The sequence below is a fragment of the Camelus dromedarius genome, chromosome 10, assembly GCF_036321535.1.
Source record: "Camelus dromedarius isolate mCamDro1 chromosome 10, mCamDro1.pat, whole genome shotgun sequence".
NCBI lineage: Eukaryota > Metazoa > Chordata > Mammalia > Artiodactyla > Camelidae > Camelus > Camelus dromedarius.
Window position 1 is genome coordinate 65028043 of NC_087445.1, and position 18065 is coordinate 65046107.

The window sequence follows — 18065 nt, forward strand, 5'->3', positions numbered from 1 at the left end:
TCTTCGCTAACGCTGCTCTGCAACCCGCACCCCTTCACACACACACACACACACACACACACACACACACACACACACACGCGCGCGCGCGCGCACGCTTTTGCCCTAGAGAGAGCTTTTCAAGTCTTCATCTCAGGCTAGGTCTGCATCTTTTTCAGAAGAAATTAGACTGAAGATTGAGGAGTAAAATGCAGGTATAATCTGGTTTAAGAAAATAGGAGATGCAAAAAATAAAAATCTTCATTGAAACCTTCTGAAGAACGAATCCTTTATATCAAAAATGTCCTTTCTCATTCTCTTTATAAAGGTAACCCCTGAATTTACTGCATTTAAAGTGCAGTTTTTTGGTTTGTTTAAGGACCTATGCCCTAAGGCACTGAACTGAAAGTCTACAGCTGCTCTTTCCAATGTGGCTATTTAAATTTAAATAAATTAAAATGAAAAAAAAAAGTACTCTTGTACGTGTAGTTTCTCAGTAGCCACATGTGAAGTGCTCCGTCACCCCATGTGACTGGTAGCCACTGTCTTGGCTAGCAGAGCATTCCCACTGTCTTGGAAGGGTCTATTGGTGGAGAAGAGTATGTGTCCACACATGACAGACTGCCTGTTTTATAAATAAAGTTTATTGAAACACAGCCATGTCCATTTTTTCCCACATTGTCTATGGCTGATTTTGTGCTCCAGCAGCCCAGCTAAGTTGCAGAAGCAGAGATCATATAAACTACAAAGCCTAAAATACATTTTATTGGCCCTTTACAAAAAAATACTCGCTGACCCCTGGTCTAGAGAATAGAGTTCTGGTCCCTGTTAACATACTGTCTAGGTGTGTAACCCTGAGCAAAAGTCTTTAACTGCTGGACCTCAGTTTTTCCATCTGTAAAATGGAGGGGGGGGGAGGAATAAAAGACACAGGGGTTAATGGATTACTAACCTAGGTTAGTAATTACTAGCTTAGTAATCCTAGGTTAGTTGCACAATCTGACTCTTGCGAGCTCTGTGACCTTGTGAAAATGATTTACCCATTGTGGCCTCAGTTTCTTCACCTAGAGAGAGAGCCTGGAAATCACCCACACAGAGCTCTAGGCATGAGGGAGTTGATAATATACTGTTGATAATTATGCCATGACCACAGGGCCAGGACGCCCAGTGATTTACTCATTTAGTACAAGTGGTCCCCTAGTGATGATGCTCAGGATACCACCCGGCACTTGACCACCTCGTTCAGAGCAGTTGGCAGGGGGCACTGTCAGCTCCATGGGCATGCAGCCAGGGGTTCCCTCTGCCCACCAACTCCCAGACTACCCCTGCTGCGTGCTGCTGTCTTAAGAACCTGTCCCCTGAAGCCACCCTCAAGCCGTACCTTGATTGCTCCAGTTGATATCTGGATCTCGTGGAGCCTCCTCATGGTGCCATCACGGTCGACAAAGTAGGACGAGGCCAGCTGGTGCAGAGCTTCAACACTTTGAGTGGCATTCCCTGACTTCCTGTCCAGGTGACTTTTGTCCATGTACATGGTCAAGGCCTCCTCCCCTGCACGGAAAAGGAAAGGAGCTCAGGCCACCTATCGAGCTTTGGGATGGGAGAAGAGACTCCAGGGCTTGGATGCTGAAAAGAGCTTCAAAGCTCCCACTAATTTCACCCAGATTTTCCTTCTGCCTTTGAAAATCAAGAGCGCAGTGAAAGAGAGCCAGTCCAGAGGTGGCTGTAAGCACCAAGCTCCATGAGGACGAGAATCCTGAAAAAACTCAGTCATCAAGTCCAACGCCTACCAGTCCACTTCACAGCTCTCACCAGCATCAGCTCACAACACAACTCACTTCCTCTCTTTGCGGCTCAATCTCTTCTGTCAAATGATGGATTTGCCATAGATGGTCCCTTCCCATTCCTTCCTCCTCCTCTTTTGCTTCCTCCTCATCATCCTGTTCCTCCTTTTCCTTCTCATTTCTCTCCTCTTCTCTCCCCTCCCTCTTTCCTCCTTTCCTTTTTCTCTTTCTCCTTCTGCTACCCCTTCCTAGACAAATGGATGGATGGACGGATGGATGGATGAATGGAAGAATGGATAGATAAGATATAGTTTAGACACAGATACAGATAGACAGATAAGAATAATGAGTGTGTCTACATAGAGGAAAAACTAAACTGTCAGCTCTGTGAAGTCAGACACTCTATATTAGCCACTGCTTCATCCCTGTACAGAGTCCAGTGTTTTGCATATAGTAGAGAGTAAATAGTTAATATGTCAATTTTTTTCATTCATTCAGTAAATATTTCTTGTTATATCTGGGGAGAGAGGGAAGATGACAACAAAGTTAGGCATAGAGTGAGAGAGAGAAATATAAAGTGTTACATAATTTATTCCATGACGTTTTCCTTAGAAATGCATGCATGGATTACTAAATGTACTGACTTACGGTGCCTTTTATTTTGGATAACAAGATGCTCCACCAGAACTTCAGACAGGAAGCACCCACTACACCACCTCAATGGTCTGATCCTTGTGCCTCTGGTTGCTCTCTCAACTGTGAACTCGGGGACATTGCTTAACCTCTCTATTCCTCAGTGTATTCATGAGCAAAGTCAGAAGACTAGCACCTACCGCGTAGAGTCATTAAGAAGAATACACTAATGAATCCATGTGAAGCCCTGACGCCAGTGTCTGTTCGTGGTGGCAATCAACGATGGCTGGCAGTGGTAGTAAAAAGAAGTTTCTAGAACTACACCCCCTGGCCTTGAGCTCACAGTAGGAGCAAGCGACTTATCCTTTATACACTTCAGTTTCTTCATGGGTAAAAGTGGGGACACTAACTGTACCTACCGAGGGTGTGACAGGATTAGGTCAGTTAATCACACAAAGGACCCGAGCCCTGCCCAGCGCACGGTAAGCATAGCGGAAGTGCTCGCTCCCACTGTCCAATTACCACAAAAATGCCAATCATATGAGATTTATCCTTACATCGAATCAACCCAGTGCACTAGGACAGTCAGAGAACAAACACTGGCGATACTTTCTAAGGACAAAAGCTGAGACCTAAGACAACTGGAATTTCTTTAGAATGCCGATGATTTTTTGAGTTGAAGAGAGAAAAACAAACAACAATTTACTTTTGAAAGATTAGTGGTAATCCTTGGAAGCGGGCCCTGTCCTGACCCACAGGCGAACTCCTCTGCCTCGGACCCCTCCACGATGGCCGGAGCACACCAGTTCATTGTCATTCAGGGTTCCTCACAGGCAGCCCCCAGCCTGTCTTTCCAGCACCGGCTCCCTCCGTGTGTCCCAGCCACACCCTCCCTTCTGCCTCCGTCATTTAGTCTTGCCAATTTTCTTCCCAGGCTTTTCTCAGACTTTCTTTTTTTTCCCTGTTGGAATGCCATTCTGTCCCTCCCCAAAATGTCTCACTGTTGAAATCCTATCCAGATTTCTGAGTCCAATTCAAATGTCACCTCCTCTCACTACCCCTCCTCCATCCTTGACCCCCACATCCCCTGTGCACGCTTCAGAACCTGCCCAGCTGTCCCCTTCCTGGTGGGTTTTCCCAGCCACTCCCCAACCCCGAGAGAGATATGGTCACCTCTGTCTACCCCTCTCTAGCGCACCCATTCGGTTTAGCTCAGCAGGCACGCGCTGGGCGCTCTGTGCGTTCTGAGCACTTTGGCAGGCACGGGGGACAAATGAATAAGACCTTGTCCCCATTCTGGAGTCCCTGGCTAATGACATGGATGCTGTCCGATACAGGAACCACTGGCCAAGTGTGGCTACTGAGCTCTTGAAATGTGTCCAGCCCAAATGGAGACGCAATAGACGTGAGAATTGCCCAGTGGATTTCTAAGATCTGGAAAGTATTTTTTTAAGTAAAGTATCTCATTAATAGTTTATTCACTATGTGTGGATAGTTTCTGGGATATATTATCTTAAATAAAACATATTGTTAAATGGATTTCCCCCCCTTTTTCTTTTCACTTTTAAAATGTGGTTAGAGAACATTTAGAATGGCGTAAGTGACAAGTGACTCACACTTGTGACTCATGTTATATTTCTATCAGCCAAGACTGGTCTAGGGAGACAGAGACATAAGGGGATCATTTCAGTCTATGTACCAGATGAACAGAGAAGGCAGAGCGATACATAGAGTGGATGTAGTCTGGAAGAAGGGCGCCTGCCTCCCTGTTGATAATCTGGGACACAAGACACTGATGATCCTGTCTCTCCAGCTGCATCCGTTGCCCATCTCTAGGGATGGTCTATCCTGCACACGTGTGCCCTGTTTTCCCTCATTGTTGGGACTCTGCTTTTCTGTTTTCCTCCTGGCTGAACTCTACGCATCCCTCAGGTGCCACCTAAGACAACGCCTCCCCTGGGAAGCCTTCCCTGAATCCCCCACTGCTTACTTAAACTAAGAACTCTAACCACACGCTGTCACAGTCTCTGCTACGCTACCTGTCACATTTCCTAGTGGTGGCTTGTTTAATAGCTGGTCTTCAGGAGGAGCTCTGTGCAGTCAGTGAGTATGTACAAGTCTTTCGTCATTTCCCTGTCACTGCCTAGCACAGCATGGGCATGTATTATGTGCTTAACCAATGATCAAAGAGGGGAGGGTGTAGCTCAAGAGGTAAAGCATGTGCTTAGCATGCACAAGGTCCTGGGTTCAACCCCCAGAACCCTCATTTAAAAAAGCAATGATAATAATTAACTAAATAAACCTAATTGCCTCCCCTGCCAAAAACAACAACAACAAATGATCAGGATGTTTGTGCGTGAACAGATAAAATATGGAAGTGGTCCAGCTCTACAGTGTTTACTGCGTGACCTCTCTGCCGCAACGACTAGACTGGAATCTTCTAGTAATCAGAATTGGTCTCTGGGTTCCACAAGCCTAGACTTGGGTGCAGAATAGGAAACTCAGGCTTCCCATGGCGCCTTCACGGGTTATGCAGGAGAATGTGATCGTCCACCCTTTGGAGTCCACAGTGACTGGAATAGATTTGGATTAAAAATGACTTTCTATACAATAAGACTGAGTTCCAGGCGAGGTGAGTGGTGGCCTGGGGGAGCAAGGACTCTGTCTGATTCTTCTGTATGATGTTCCTGATGCTTCTCTGAGGTCCAATGAAGAGTGAATATCCAGCGATCATTTGATGGATAGATGGATGGATGGGGAGAGAGATGATTAAATGGACAGATGAACAGAGAGCTAGGTAGAGAGGCAAGTGATTAAATAAATGAATCTGTGTTAGAAGTTAGAGCCAGGAGGCAGAGGAAATAAATAGTACAAGTGTCAGCTCGGGCTCTCCAAGGGGCCCGTGCAAAAGAAGGTGAAAAAGCCCAGGTCCCTCTGGGCTGAGAACCGGCAGAAGGAAACCTTAGATCAAGAGGGGTTAATGGGCTTCTTGCTACATTATTAAGACTTAATTTCTTGTTTATTAAGAGAATGTTCTGTTTAGAGTTGCCTTCCCATTTGGGCATTCCCGTAAATTGCCTCTTCACCCCACACAGGCCTTTGCTCAATCTCTCAGTCCTCTGGGGGCTGTTTGCCTTACTCTCTGCAGCTCTGCTTCTGGAGGGGAACATAGTGGGACTCAGACACACGGGATGGGGGAGGAGGTGGGAGCCAATCATTTTACCTTTTGAGTCAACAGGGAGCACTGTTCCCAGGTGGGGCATGGGGATGTCTGGATGTCAGGCCCCTGGGGCATCTCTCCTTTCCTTCTGAGCCCCTGTGACTTTATTCTCAGCCTTCCTTTCAACCAAAAGGAGATCTCCCAAAGTACAGGGTGGGGAATCATGAGCACACACACAAACACATCCGCAAGTACAAAACCATGAGCTCTCGCACATAAAAAGACACTCGTGCAACAGACATACATTCACATACGTGTGCAAGCTCCTATACACACGCATGCATACATTGCATCCATATGCATGAGTCCAAGGCGTATGCATGTGTGCATCACATTTGTATGTGTCTGCACATAGATTAACTTTCATCCAAGCACAGGCACGCGTCTGTGCACATCCGTCTATGCAGGTAGGCAGGCACCCTCATGTGTGCGTCCAAGCTTCATCACAGAGATCACACAGATGCCCCGCATCCAAGGTGTCTCCTTTGGTCCAACATATGACCTTCAGAGGGACTAAGGGAAATTACTCTCCCTGTATTTATGTGTGTCATCCCAGATCCACACTTTTTCCCTTCACCACCATCCATATAAAATCACTCATACCAAGTACTTCATCAGTTTAATAGATTTCACCCAAAATGTGAGGATCCCGGTGGAAATGTCTCAGATGTCAGCCCTCCCACCGGCTCCACTTCCTCTTTCTCACTTCTTCCCTCTCCCTCGGGAGTCAAAGGAACTCCCAATACGTGACAGATTAAGGATCATCTTTTGTTGTCTGACTGTGCCCTTAGGAACTCACACGACACCTCAAACAGCTTATCAAAGCATTTCTTCTAAATGAATACGGTGTTCTCCTCGGGAAAAATTAGAGTGAATCCAATCCTCTGTCCCTCCTTGTATGTAGATGGAAAAACTGACAGCCAGACAGGAAAGTGAATTTCTCCAGGTCCTCCATTCATCGAGTGAGCGGTAGAAAAGGGCTTTAATCCTGAGTCCCCCATTTTTTTATCCTCACTAAATAATAACAACAATAATAGTAGCAATAATACTAGTAACAATATGTTAGGTGCCGAACACCACACCAAGCCCTTTCGCTGCATTGTTTTGTCTAATCTTTACAGTAAGCATGAAGTACTATTATTATTTCTATTCATAAAAGAGGAAGCCAAGGCTGACAGTATTGAGTAGACCTTCAAGGCGACACAAAACTGGTGAGAGGCAGGAGGCAGGACTGAAACCCAGGCAATCTAACTCCAGCGCCTGGCCATCCTTTCATGCCCCGCAGCCTACCCCCTCCCTTTTCTCCCATTGCATAAGGAGGCTCTTAAACATTTTTCCAGGAATGAGTGAATGTAGTGATGCTGTGACAAGGACCTCAACAGGGTTGCTGGTACACTGTGTTCCGTCAACAGTACATCCTTCCCCCTCCCCTGCCCCCACTCCTCCACGCTGAGGATGGAGGGAGCACTTAGGGCTTGCTGTCCAATACTGGAACTCCGCCCAAAGCTTTGCATATTTTAAAATGTTGTGTTGTAAAAACAGGAGAGGAACAAGACTCTGTGAATAATTCACCACCTCGCCTTGGAGGAATTAAAAATATATTTCACCGCAAAAGAAAAAGTCTTTGTTACTTGGGATTTGCAGGGACTCAGACAGAACACAGTTTCTAATGGAAGATCTCCATCGGCCCCAATAATTGTTTTGTTTTTTTTTTTTTCCAAGGGAAAGGGGAGGTAGGGGAAGTTTAAAGAGGAGGGTACTGGTTAATGCCACACTCTGACGAAGTGATTTCATTTCTGCTTTATAATAGAATAGAATTTTTACTACACGATTCAACAAAGTCTCACTTAATACCTGACTAGCAACAGGCAATGAATACGTGTTGTTGGATTGGGTGGGTTGGCAGGTGAATGAGATGGTTAAAGAGATGACAGGTGTGGGGTCAAAAAAGTAATGCGGGATTTGTGCACTGAAAATTCTAAGCTAAAAACTTAGTTTTGTCCCTTACTAGCTATATCTCTTATAAGACTCTGCTTCCTTATCTATACAACGGGGTTAATATAACTTAACTTACCATTTCGGAGGACTAAAGACAATGTGCAGAGCCTACCATGGGCAAATACTCAATAAGGAGTGGCTAATATGAGTAGCTAAGTAGTGGATAGGAATGAGTGAATTTGTCCAACAAATCTCTCCACATCATCAAAATTTTAATCTCATCTTCTCTTGAATTATGTACTGTGTGCTCAGCCTAGAAAGCGTCACCATCTTCTTTCTACCCAGCCAACTCCTGTTGAACCAAACTGCCACTTCCCCCACAAAGTTTGCTCTGACCACTCCAGCCTACAGTGCCCAGCCCTCCTCTGAGGGAGAGCGACTCTTGTCATTCTGCCTCAGTCTACCCCGCCCTGCCCGCATCAAAGCACCAATCTTGTTTAGCTGGCTGAGGCTGTATCTAAATGCAGCTCTGCAGCTCTCTGAGCACGTGGCACGGCGCTCCACTACCAAAGGGGCTTTCTCAAAATTCAGTGGACCCAGTGATTGTGGCAGAAAGCTGATGTCCAAAGGAGTGTAGCTCATAATATAAAAAGGGTGCCTGTGGGCAACACCGAAAAGCACCTAAATGCACCAGTCTCTACCACTTCCCATCTTCTCTGCATTTCTTTCCTCCCTTTTATCCTCCGCTCTTATCCTCACTCCCCTAAAGATCAATTGGGCATGATGGGGAGGGGCGGGGAAAGCCAAGAAAAGTGGAGCAATTAGTCTGCTTTCCTACTAACCTACTCCAAACCCACAGAAGAGACAAAGGATACACCGCTTATAAAATAACCTCAAGTTATCAGTTCCTAAAGCAGACTTAAATAAAGCCACTTCTCTAAATAATATCTGAAGTTTAGTTATTTCCCCAGACTAGACTACATTCCAAAGGAACTAATACAATAAGAAGATTAAACATTTCCAACAAATTGAGCTAATTCCAGGGTGAAGCTGTGTTTCCACAAAACTGCGTAAATTCTCAGGTTAGACTCTCCCAGGAGATGGAGTCAACCAAGACAACGTGGCTTGTCTGGCAATAAATGCTGTTGAGTGATGGACGATGGCAAAGGTGTTAAGATGGCTTTGACCCTCGGGCATCCCACGCTCCCCTCCATCCCAGACTCAAAGTCATGACAAGGCTGTGGCCCAGCGGCTGTCGACCTACCTCCCAAGGTAGCAGAGATGAGCAGGTGGGTGCCGTACTTTTTGATGATGGTGTCGATGAACTGCTGAGTGGTGGGTCTCCTGCCAAGCAGGCGGATGCTCCTTTGAAACTCTGGCATGAGGGGCACTGGATGACGGACCAGGTCTCTCCTCTCGATGGCTGTGTTCCTCACCTTCCAACGGGCAAACTCCCTGGGCAGGAGAGATGAGCGAGACTCTCAGCTTACCACCTCTACCCACAAGCCAAAGTCCATCCAACCATCCCATCCAGGCGTCTCTCCTTAGGTGAGAGAGTGCCCACAACTGTTTTCAATGTGCGTTAACTGATACTTCGATCAGCCCAACAAAGGTTTATTGAGTACTGCTCTCGTCACTGGGCTGCTGCAGTGAACCAGAGACACAGTCATGTTCTCATGATGCTCACAGAGCATCAGGGATGCAAAGTTCATTGCCGTCTAGTTGCTTATTCATCTCCCGCACTAGACCGTGAGTGATACCATAGAGATGGGATTTTCTTAGGGACATGGTACGTGTTTCATGGTAGAATTCGTAAGAATGCTAGCTGGATGAATAAATACACGAAAGAATAAAAAGAAGGAAGGCTGTGTAGCAATGCATAAGAAGTAAGGCACAAAGCAACTTGAACCCTGCTCTAAGACAATTTCACAATCCAGTAATTAGCCCAGAGCTCAGTTTAATTCAAACTGTCCACATGCATTCATTGAGCAAGTAGTGTTTGGAAGAAATCAAGCTGTGTTCTGAAGACCATGTGAGGAAATTTCCACTCTTCCCTTCATTAATGGCAGAGAAAATGAACACTGAAGAACACTGAACTTGGAATTCCAAACTCATGGTTTTACTCTGCCTCTTGTAAACTGTGTGGTGTGATCTTGGGCAAAGGATGTCACTTCTCTGGAGCTACATTTCCTTATTTCTAGAATCCAATTAATATTATTGATTTCCCGTTGCTGATGCAAAGATGACATGAAACATGGGGTGTGAAAATACCATTGAGCAATGCCAGGCACTAATCCGATGTGAAAGTTTTATAACTTTTATTTCCTCACACATTCATAGACATGTAAATCATTAAAGGTTCATGGGTGATGAACGAGGGGCATGCAAACCAAATGTAAGTAGACATTTAAAGGGCTTGCATTCAGGTGGTTTTTGCTTTAGTAATGACTTCTTTTCCTACCAAAGATGGACCGCCCCCCTGGAACAAGCAGCTCTCCGACCTGCCTGAGTTACAAGCTCCAAGTCCCTTGAGAAAAACAGACCAGCCGAGAGGACTTAAGGTCAGCCCAGATAAATGATGGGAATGAGAGTTTAATGAAGAGGTCTCTCCCTCCTGCCACAAGATGGGAGAGACGGATGAAGGAAAGGGCACAGAGCAAGAAGCAGCAGGACAGGGTGGGAATCATGCTGGAATACGTCCCAGTAAGCCGGTGGTGGAGTCTGACCCCTGGTGCAGAGAAAACTGTGCCTGAGAAAAAAGGCTTTCGAATTGGAGTACATTTTCAAGCTTCACGGTCTGTGTCTCCTTTAGAAATCTCTGTCCATAATTCATAATCTAGTTCGGATTCTAAATAAAGTCCGCCTAGTACCTGGCACGTCATAGGTATGTATGAAGTCAATCAATTGCACTCAGTGAACCCGGGCAGGGCACCAACTACCTGCAAAATACCACGTGTACGGCGGGGAGTGGACACGTCAGAGTCTCATGTCCTTAAGAAGCTCAAAGTCTGGCTGGACAGACAAGACATTTCTAGCTCATTGTAAACCCAAAACGCCAGTGCACAGAAGGAACACAGACTTCTCAGGTGTCTCTCGGGAAGCTTGAGTGAGGAGGTCATACCTTAAGCATAGTTTTGAAGTTCACATGGGATTTAGATAAACAGAAATATTAAAAAAAAAATCCACATGGATGCAAGGGCAGGAGGAGAGTGAGCAAGAGTGGGATACACGGTACGTTAGGGGGAGAGCTGAACAGGAGGGGAGGTGCGTGAAGAAGAGAGTGCAAGGGCGGCAGAATGTAGCAAGTTGGGGGACCGGACATGGGGAGAGAGTTGGGGATGTGAGAGCCAGCTGAGGGGAATTTTATAGTTGTGGTAGGTGGTGGGTGACACGGCTCCTAAAGATTACTGCTCCCTGGTTCATGCCCCTGGGTAATCTCCTCCCCTTGAGTGGGGGCTGGACAGGACACCATGACTTGCTTCTAATCCATAGAATGTGAATGTGATAGAATGTTAGTTTGCGATTAGGTTACAAAATATGGCAACTTCGTTTTGTCCTCTCCCCCCAGTTTCTCTCTCTCTCTCTCTCTCTGTCTCTCTTTGCCTCTGTCTCTCTCTCTCTTGCTGTCATGTTGCAAGATGCTCTATTAAGAGATCCACCTGACAGATAACTGGATAAAGAAGTTGTAGTACATTTATACAATGGAATACTATACGGCCATAAAAAGGGTAAAATAAAGCCATTTGCAGCAACATTGATGAACCTAGAGATCGTCATTCTAAGTGAAGTAAGCCAGAAAATGAAAGATTACCAAATGCAATCACTCATACGTGGAATTAAAAAAAAAAAGAAAACAAAGGACACTATGAACTCATCTACAAAACAGAAACAGACTTGCAGACATAGTAAACAATCTTATGGTTACTGGAGAAAGAGGGTGGGAAGGGATGAATTTGGGAGTTTGAGATTTACAAATGTTAGACATTATATATAAAGATAGATTTTTAAAAAGTTTCTTCTGAATAGCACAGTGAACTCTGTTCAATATCAATATATAATAACCTTTAATGAAAAAGAACATGAAAATGAATATATGTATGTATATGCATGACTAGGACATTGTGCTGTACACCATATATTGACACATTGTAACTGACTGTACTTCAGTTAAGAAAAGAACAAACATCAGATCACAAGGGGGAAAAAAAGAAATCCACCTGAGACCTCCCAAGGGACTGGATTCTAACAGTAACCATGTGCGTGAGCTGGGATGGGATGCAGCCCCTTCCCCGTGGAGCCTTGAAATGACTGCAGCATGGCAAGAGCCACAGCCCGGTTCTCTACCCACAGAAACTTTGAGATAATAAATATTATTGTATTAAGCCACTAACTTGTGGGGTAATTTGTTATTTAGCATTAGCGGACCCATAAAAGGCAATGGGATTTATCAGATACTGCTAAGAAAAGAGTGCTTCCTCATCAGCTTAGTCCTGAAACTTATAAAACTATATACACATGTAATTATGAAATTATATATATGTATCTATATGCATGGAAACATACACATTTCAGTATAACAGACAAGTATATTATTGTTATATATTATGATACAGTATATACAGGGATATATATATATATATATATATATGACTTTTACCTTGAGTTACTATTCTTTTTCATGGGAATATGTCTACATTCCTCAGAACTAACATGCATTTACACACAGAGAAGGTTAAATAACAAGTCAAAAGTCACCCAGCTCAGTGGTAGAGCTGGGAGTAGGAAATCCTGATTCTTAAGTCACTCTCTTAAAGTAGATCTCAAGAAGGCGAATATAAAAACCACAGTAAAACAAGTACTGTTACAAAGGACTAACGCCACCCCTGCCATCCAGTTATAAGCCCATGACTTAATTCCTTTTTATTTCCTTTTCTTTCCTCCTTTTCTCTCTCTCTCTCTCTCTCTTTCAACAGCCTCCACATTCTTTCTGATGTTCGCGAGCTATACACCCAGGGCCTGCCTTCTGTGTTGCTTCCTTGAAAAAACTAAGGAGGAAGCCGATGCTGGGTTTCTGGCCCCTCCTCCACAGGGCGGATGCGAGGCCTAAGTGAGGGGTGCATGTGACCTGCAGGAGCCTGGGGAAAGCTCAGTAATTGGGGGGTGTTATTATGAAGGGCTGACTCTGCGGGCACCGCTTGTTCAGCACCACAGACAGTTCCTAATCCTAAGGAATGGTTCCATCTTACTGAAAAAGAGTGGAAAGCTATTAAACTATGATGTGCTATTTGCAGCAGTCATTTTCATCATAGAGGGATCAGACAGGAGAATCGCTGACCCAGTATGGAGGATGGGCTGGGGTGGGAAGGGGGTGGGTGGTGTCAAAAAATTCTCCTGTACAAGTTGAATCTTGAAGAGAGCATAGCATCTGGCCAAAGATAAGGGAAGGATATTTCAGGAAGAATGAGCTCCATGTGCAAAAATGGAGGGAAAGGAGAGAGAATAAGAAAGATGCATGTGTGTGAAGCATTCATGTGTATGTATGTGCCTGTGATACATAAATGATAAGAGGTAAAGACAGACAGGTTGTTAGGGACCACACAATGAGGGGTCTTGTGCATCAAACTGTGTTATTAGATTTCTGTCTATAAACTCTGTTCTTTTTTCTAACAACTCTATTGCAGTATAATTTCTGTACATAAACTACACATATTTCAGATGTACAATTTGATGAATTCTGAAAGATGTGTACATCAATGAAACCACCACCACAATCAAGATAGCTAACATTTCCATCACTCCCCAAGAGGTGTAAATTTCGAACTCTCAATAAACTCTGTTTTTAACGGCCAACAATCCAGACAAAAATGTTCTAAGAATGAGTTGATGTGACTCTGTGACTATCATAGGGATGTTGTAATCGGCACAGGAGTCCACAATTTTATACTCTTTACCAAAATGCACTTAAGAAAAAGGTCTTCACAGCACGGAGAACTATTCAGAAGTAGATTCAAACAACATTAGACCTGAAAACAGTTGGTTTATGCTTTCAAAATCTGAGCACTTACCATTTTTCTAGATCTGACTATACAGCAGAAAACAAATTAGATAAAGTCCTGCTATCAGGGAACTTACATTTTTGGTGAGAGTGGACAGACAATAAAGTGACAAATGTGTAACATGTCAGAAGGAGAGAAGTGCTGTGAAGACAAATAAAGCAGAGAAAGGAGGTTGGAATGACTAGGGATAGAGTGAAGGGGTGGTTGTATATAGGTGGTCAAGAAAGGCCTTCCTAGTTTAATGAGGTTTAAGGAGAGACTTGAAGGAAATAAGGAAGAGACCATGTGGCTACGTGGAGAAAGAATAATCTAGGAAGAAGGAATAGCAGGTGCAAAGGTCCTGAGGTAGGAACATGTTTGCCAGGTTTGGTGAGGATCAAGGACACAGGCCTAAAGAAGCAGATGAGCAGAAGAGATGACATGAAAGGAAGCATAATAGGAAAAAATAACATCAAAACATGGGATGCAATTGGCACTGACCTCAAAAGGCCACTCCAGATTTAGTAAAGACTTTTTATTTTTAAATTCTAAGTAATATGGAAAGTCAAAAGAAGGTTTTGAGCAACAAGACAATCTAATTTATGTTCTAAAAAAAGAGTAGGCAAGCTTTTTCTGTAAAGGGCCAGATAATAAGTATTTTAGGTTTCGTAGCCATTAGGTACTCTGTTCTTACAGTGTGAGCAGCCAGGAACAATAAATAAATGAATGGGCATGGCTGTGTTCCAATAAAACTTTATTTACACAAGCAGGTTTCAGGCCCGATTTGGCCCACAGTGAGTGTGAGCCCTGTTCTAAAAGCATCACTGCGACTCCTTTCATAGAAGTCATCAAATCTACCCACTCCATTCATGGATGGGAGAACCAAATTTCAAAGACATTAATTGATTTACCCAAGATCACACAGCAAATGACTGGCAGGGCTGAAATCAGAGCCTGGGGCTCATGACTCCACGTGCAGTGTCCTTTCCACTGCAACATGCCTCCTTAAAAAAAAAAAGTAAAAGAAAATAAAAGAGAGAAAAAGCCTTGTCATGTTGTCGAACTGCTCTGCTGGCCCCGGAACAATTTCATATAGGTTCTCAGTGAATTGAGCACAATGTAAAATATATCTTGCCTCCTGAGCCCACAGAGCAAGCAAATTCCCCTGGGAGGAGAAGGCAGCGCTCACAATGGTACAGGATACACTCATGCCCAATTAAGCATCCCAGTGGGGCGGGTGAACCAATTAGACTGAGATTCAAAAAAGATCCTGGATGGAAGGCATGGGGTGGCTGCAGCAAGGCCCACCCCACTGGGGGAGCGGAAGGTGGGAGGGCGAGTGATGACGGAGGCAGAGGATGCATGAGGCTGGAACCAGGGTCGCAGAATTGAAGATAAGGATAGAGAAAAAAGCATGAGCCCAAGGCTCTCATTTCAGAGTTAAACACTACCTTTATAGTAACCTTCCCTTGTCCTCTTTGCTAGCCCTCTGCTTTCCTAGACACACACGCACACACTCAATGACACACTGAGAATGAGGCTGCACTGAAGGAGAAAAGAGCGAGTCAGGCAGGCGCTCTGGCTCTGTGCCCTTGGGAAGGTGTGTGTTTCCTCTCTTGGGAAACGAGATGATTGTATTAGACAATCTTCAGCTCTGTATCTCCCAGCCTGGGCCGGGGAAGATAGAAATCTTGGGTTAAAGCCTGACTCTGCTGGCAGTTAGCTACAAAATCATGACGAGTTTGCTTACACGCCATACAGTGGAGAAGCCATCTAGGGGAAGTGTATCTACACTAGACAGATGGGGTTAGGATTATATTAAATCATGGAGCACAGTCTCTAGACCATAATAACCCTCAGTGAAATGTTAGTGTTACAGTTATTATCACTATTATCATTGTTGTCATGGTGACAGGAGAGGTTCCAATGGGAAGTTGGGGGGTAGTGGACGATGGTTGGGAGGGGGAGGTGGGACAGGAGAGGAAGACCATCCTGTTCTTTTTAAAGTTATCAGTAGGTAGAATTTTGGGGGTGGGATTCGATTCCTGTGAAATACGTTAAAAATAGCGAGTGTGAATTGAACAAATGGATGGATCATTTATAAAGTCCCACCAAGTCTATTTCCTCATATATGTGATGAAGACAAAAAAAAAAAAAAAGCATCACCCCCAATTGTGCTGAGAGTTAAATGAAATAATGGTTGGAAAACCTCTTTGTAAACTGCAACAGGGCATGGACAATTGTAAGCTGCTATTGGTATTTTTATTGTTATTATTCTCTGCACAGGACACAGTTATAATATTTCTAGTCCTTAAAAAAAAATCTCCCTTTTGTTTCCTCACGTGTAAAATGGGAGATGACAATTTCTACTTCTCAGGGTTGCGAGGAGAACACCTCCAGCAGCGCTGGGTCCTTAGTAAGTGCTGGATAAATATCAGTTTCCTCCACTGTTATACAGGTAATTGAAATTACTAGTGACCTCTAAAGAAGTGAAGGGTCATTGTACTCTTTACAAAGCATGTTCTTTTTTTCCCCTTGAATCTGATCTCATGGCAGAAATGGTTGGAGGTGGTCTTCAAAATACACCTACTGTATAGACTTATACAGAACAATGGGAAAAAAATAAAAAGAGGAAAATAAAGTAAAAGTGGGGTTAAAATTAGCATGCAAAATGAATTCTATAAAGTCCTGAACACTTGATAGAAGTGGACAGCAAATGTCACTGAGCTTCCTTGCAGCCAAAGGAAAAAGGGAATCAGACAGACAAAAGAGCCATACAGTCAGAAAGACAATAGAGCAGTTTTTGTTCAAAGTTGTTGCAGACACAGATTTCCTGGATGCTATGACAAGATACAAACATCTATCTCTCATAATTCTTCATAACGAGATGGGTGTAGTTGATCCTGGTGGGTTATGTCCTCAACAATCCACCAATGTTTCATTGGCTCATTGTTGCCTAATAAATATGATGAAACACCATTTGGTAAAGCAACACCATGAGAGTCAAACATTACTGTCTAAACAAGAAGCTCTCTAGTGATCTGACTTAATCCAAGGATGCATTTTCGAATATTTTATAGACATTGTATCCCCAATAAATGTTTGCTGAAAGCATAACTGATTCCGGTTACAGGATGTTTGCATGTGTTTATTCCTGGGTGGCTTATTCCATTGGTTGCATTTATTTGGAAGTGAAATAAAAATAAGCCTCTGAGTCTCTGGGGAGGGGCGAGGGGGAGGTCTGGGACCCCTTCCATGACTGTTAGCAGAAAATTATTCCCAGAGATGAATGAGGTGAATCATAGAGGAAGGGAGTGAGGACATGAAATCACTGAGCTGACAGAGAGAAAGAGAAAGAGGAGAGAGAACAGATCTGTTGCCTGCTGTTCCCAGCCTCTCCCCGCATGACCCCCAGCCAGCTCGGGGAAAGGTGAACCCAAGGGCACATGCGAAGTGGAAATGATGCATCTTAACAAGTCTGGTGTCCTCGACAAATCCCCTGCCTGCCGCCATGTCCCAGCACATAAGTGAGAAGGCGGCTGAGGACTCGCAGCGGCCACGTGGATCTCCAGGGTATTTTAGCTCCGGAAGGGTGAGGAGAGGAAAAGCAGAAAACAAACAAACCGACAAACAAAGCTGTCCCTGAAAACGTGACGGAGAATAGTGTTACTTTAATTACAAGTAAAGATGTGGACTTAACTGTAGAGAAAATAATCCTTGCTCACAATCTGTATGTGAGTTTTTCTGTTTTCCTGCATATGTTCACTTAAGTGATGGCATTTTTTTTTTCTCCTGCCAATCTCAGTAGCGGTTCTGAAGGCTATTATGGAAATGAAGTTCAGAGAAATGGGGGCAGCTAATCCAGGGGAAGTGTCTTGAAATTGGGCTAAAAACAAAAACACAACAAGCTTGGAATGGTCCAGCTTTTGTAGAAATGCACCATCTCCAGAAAAGCTACTGGGATTCTTCCGGGAGCACTGCTCCTGTTGGCAGGGGCCACCAGGGGGCTTACAGGAATTCATCCTGGGGAAAGCAGTGCAGAACAGGGTTGCTTTATTTTATTCTGCATAGCCACAGTTTCCTGAGACGCCCTCAGTCACCTGAGCTACCTCGGTGCCTTTCAGAATCCAAAACATCAGGAGACGGAAGAGCTTTTGGAACAACCGTCCAAGACTTACTGTCATTTCACAAATGAAGAAACTGAGACCCAGAGACAAAGGCACTTGCCCGAGACTTCAGCACCGTGGATGGTCAGAGGGACTGAAATCTGGGTTCCTGATCTCAGGTTCAGCGTCCTCTATCCCGATCTACTGCCCCATCCGATTATCTCAGTTCTGTGGGATCTGGAGAGCACTTGGTCCTTTACAAAGCTCTGTCATCCTCTGTATCATCCTCCTGACAACTTGGAAGAGGCAGGGGATACTGCCATGCCCATCGCAAGTGGGGGAAACTGAGGTCCAGGGCGGTGAAGTTAAC

At 44.4% G+C, this 18065-nt stretch overlaps 1 protein-coding gene across 1 annotated transcript in view; it reads right to left on the reverse strand.

The window, feature by feature from the left end:
* Positions 1-18065, reverse strand: part of BRINP1 (BMP/retinoic acid inducible neural specific 1) — a 159780-nt gene that overhangs the window by 51594 nt on the left and 90121 nt on the right. Inside the window, exons 3-4 of the mRNA XM_031450321.2 lie at positions 8819-9009; positions 1361-1530 (exon numbers count right to left, since the gene is read on the reverse strand). Of these exons, the coding sequence (XP_031306181.1) occupies positions 1361-1530; positions 8819-9009 (361 nt within the window). The remainder of the gene's footprint in view (positions 1-1360; positions 1531-8818; positions 9010-18065) is intronic.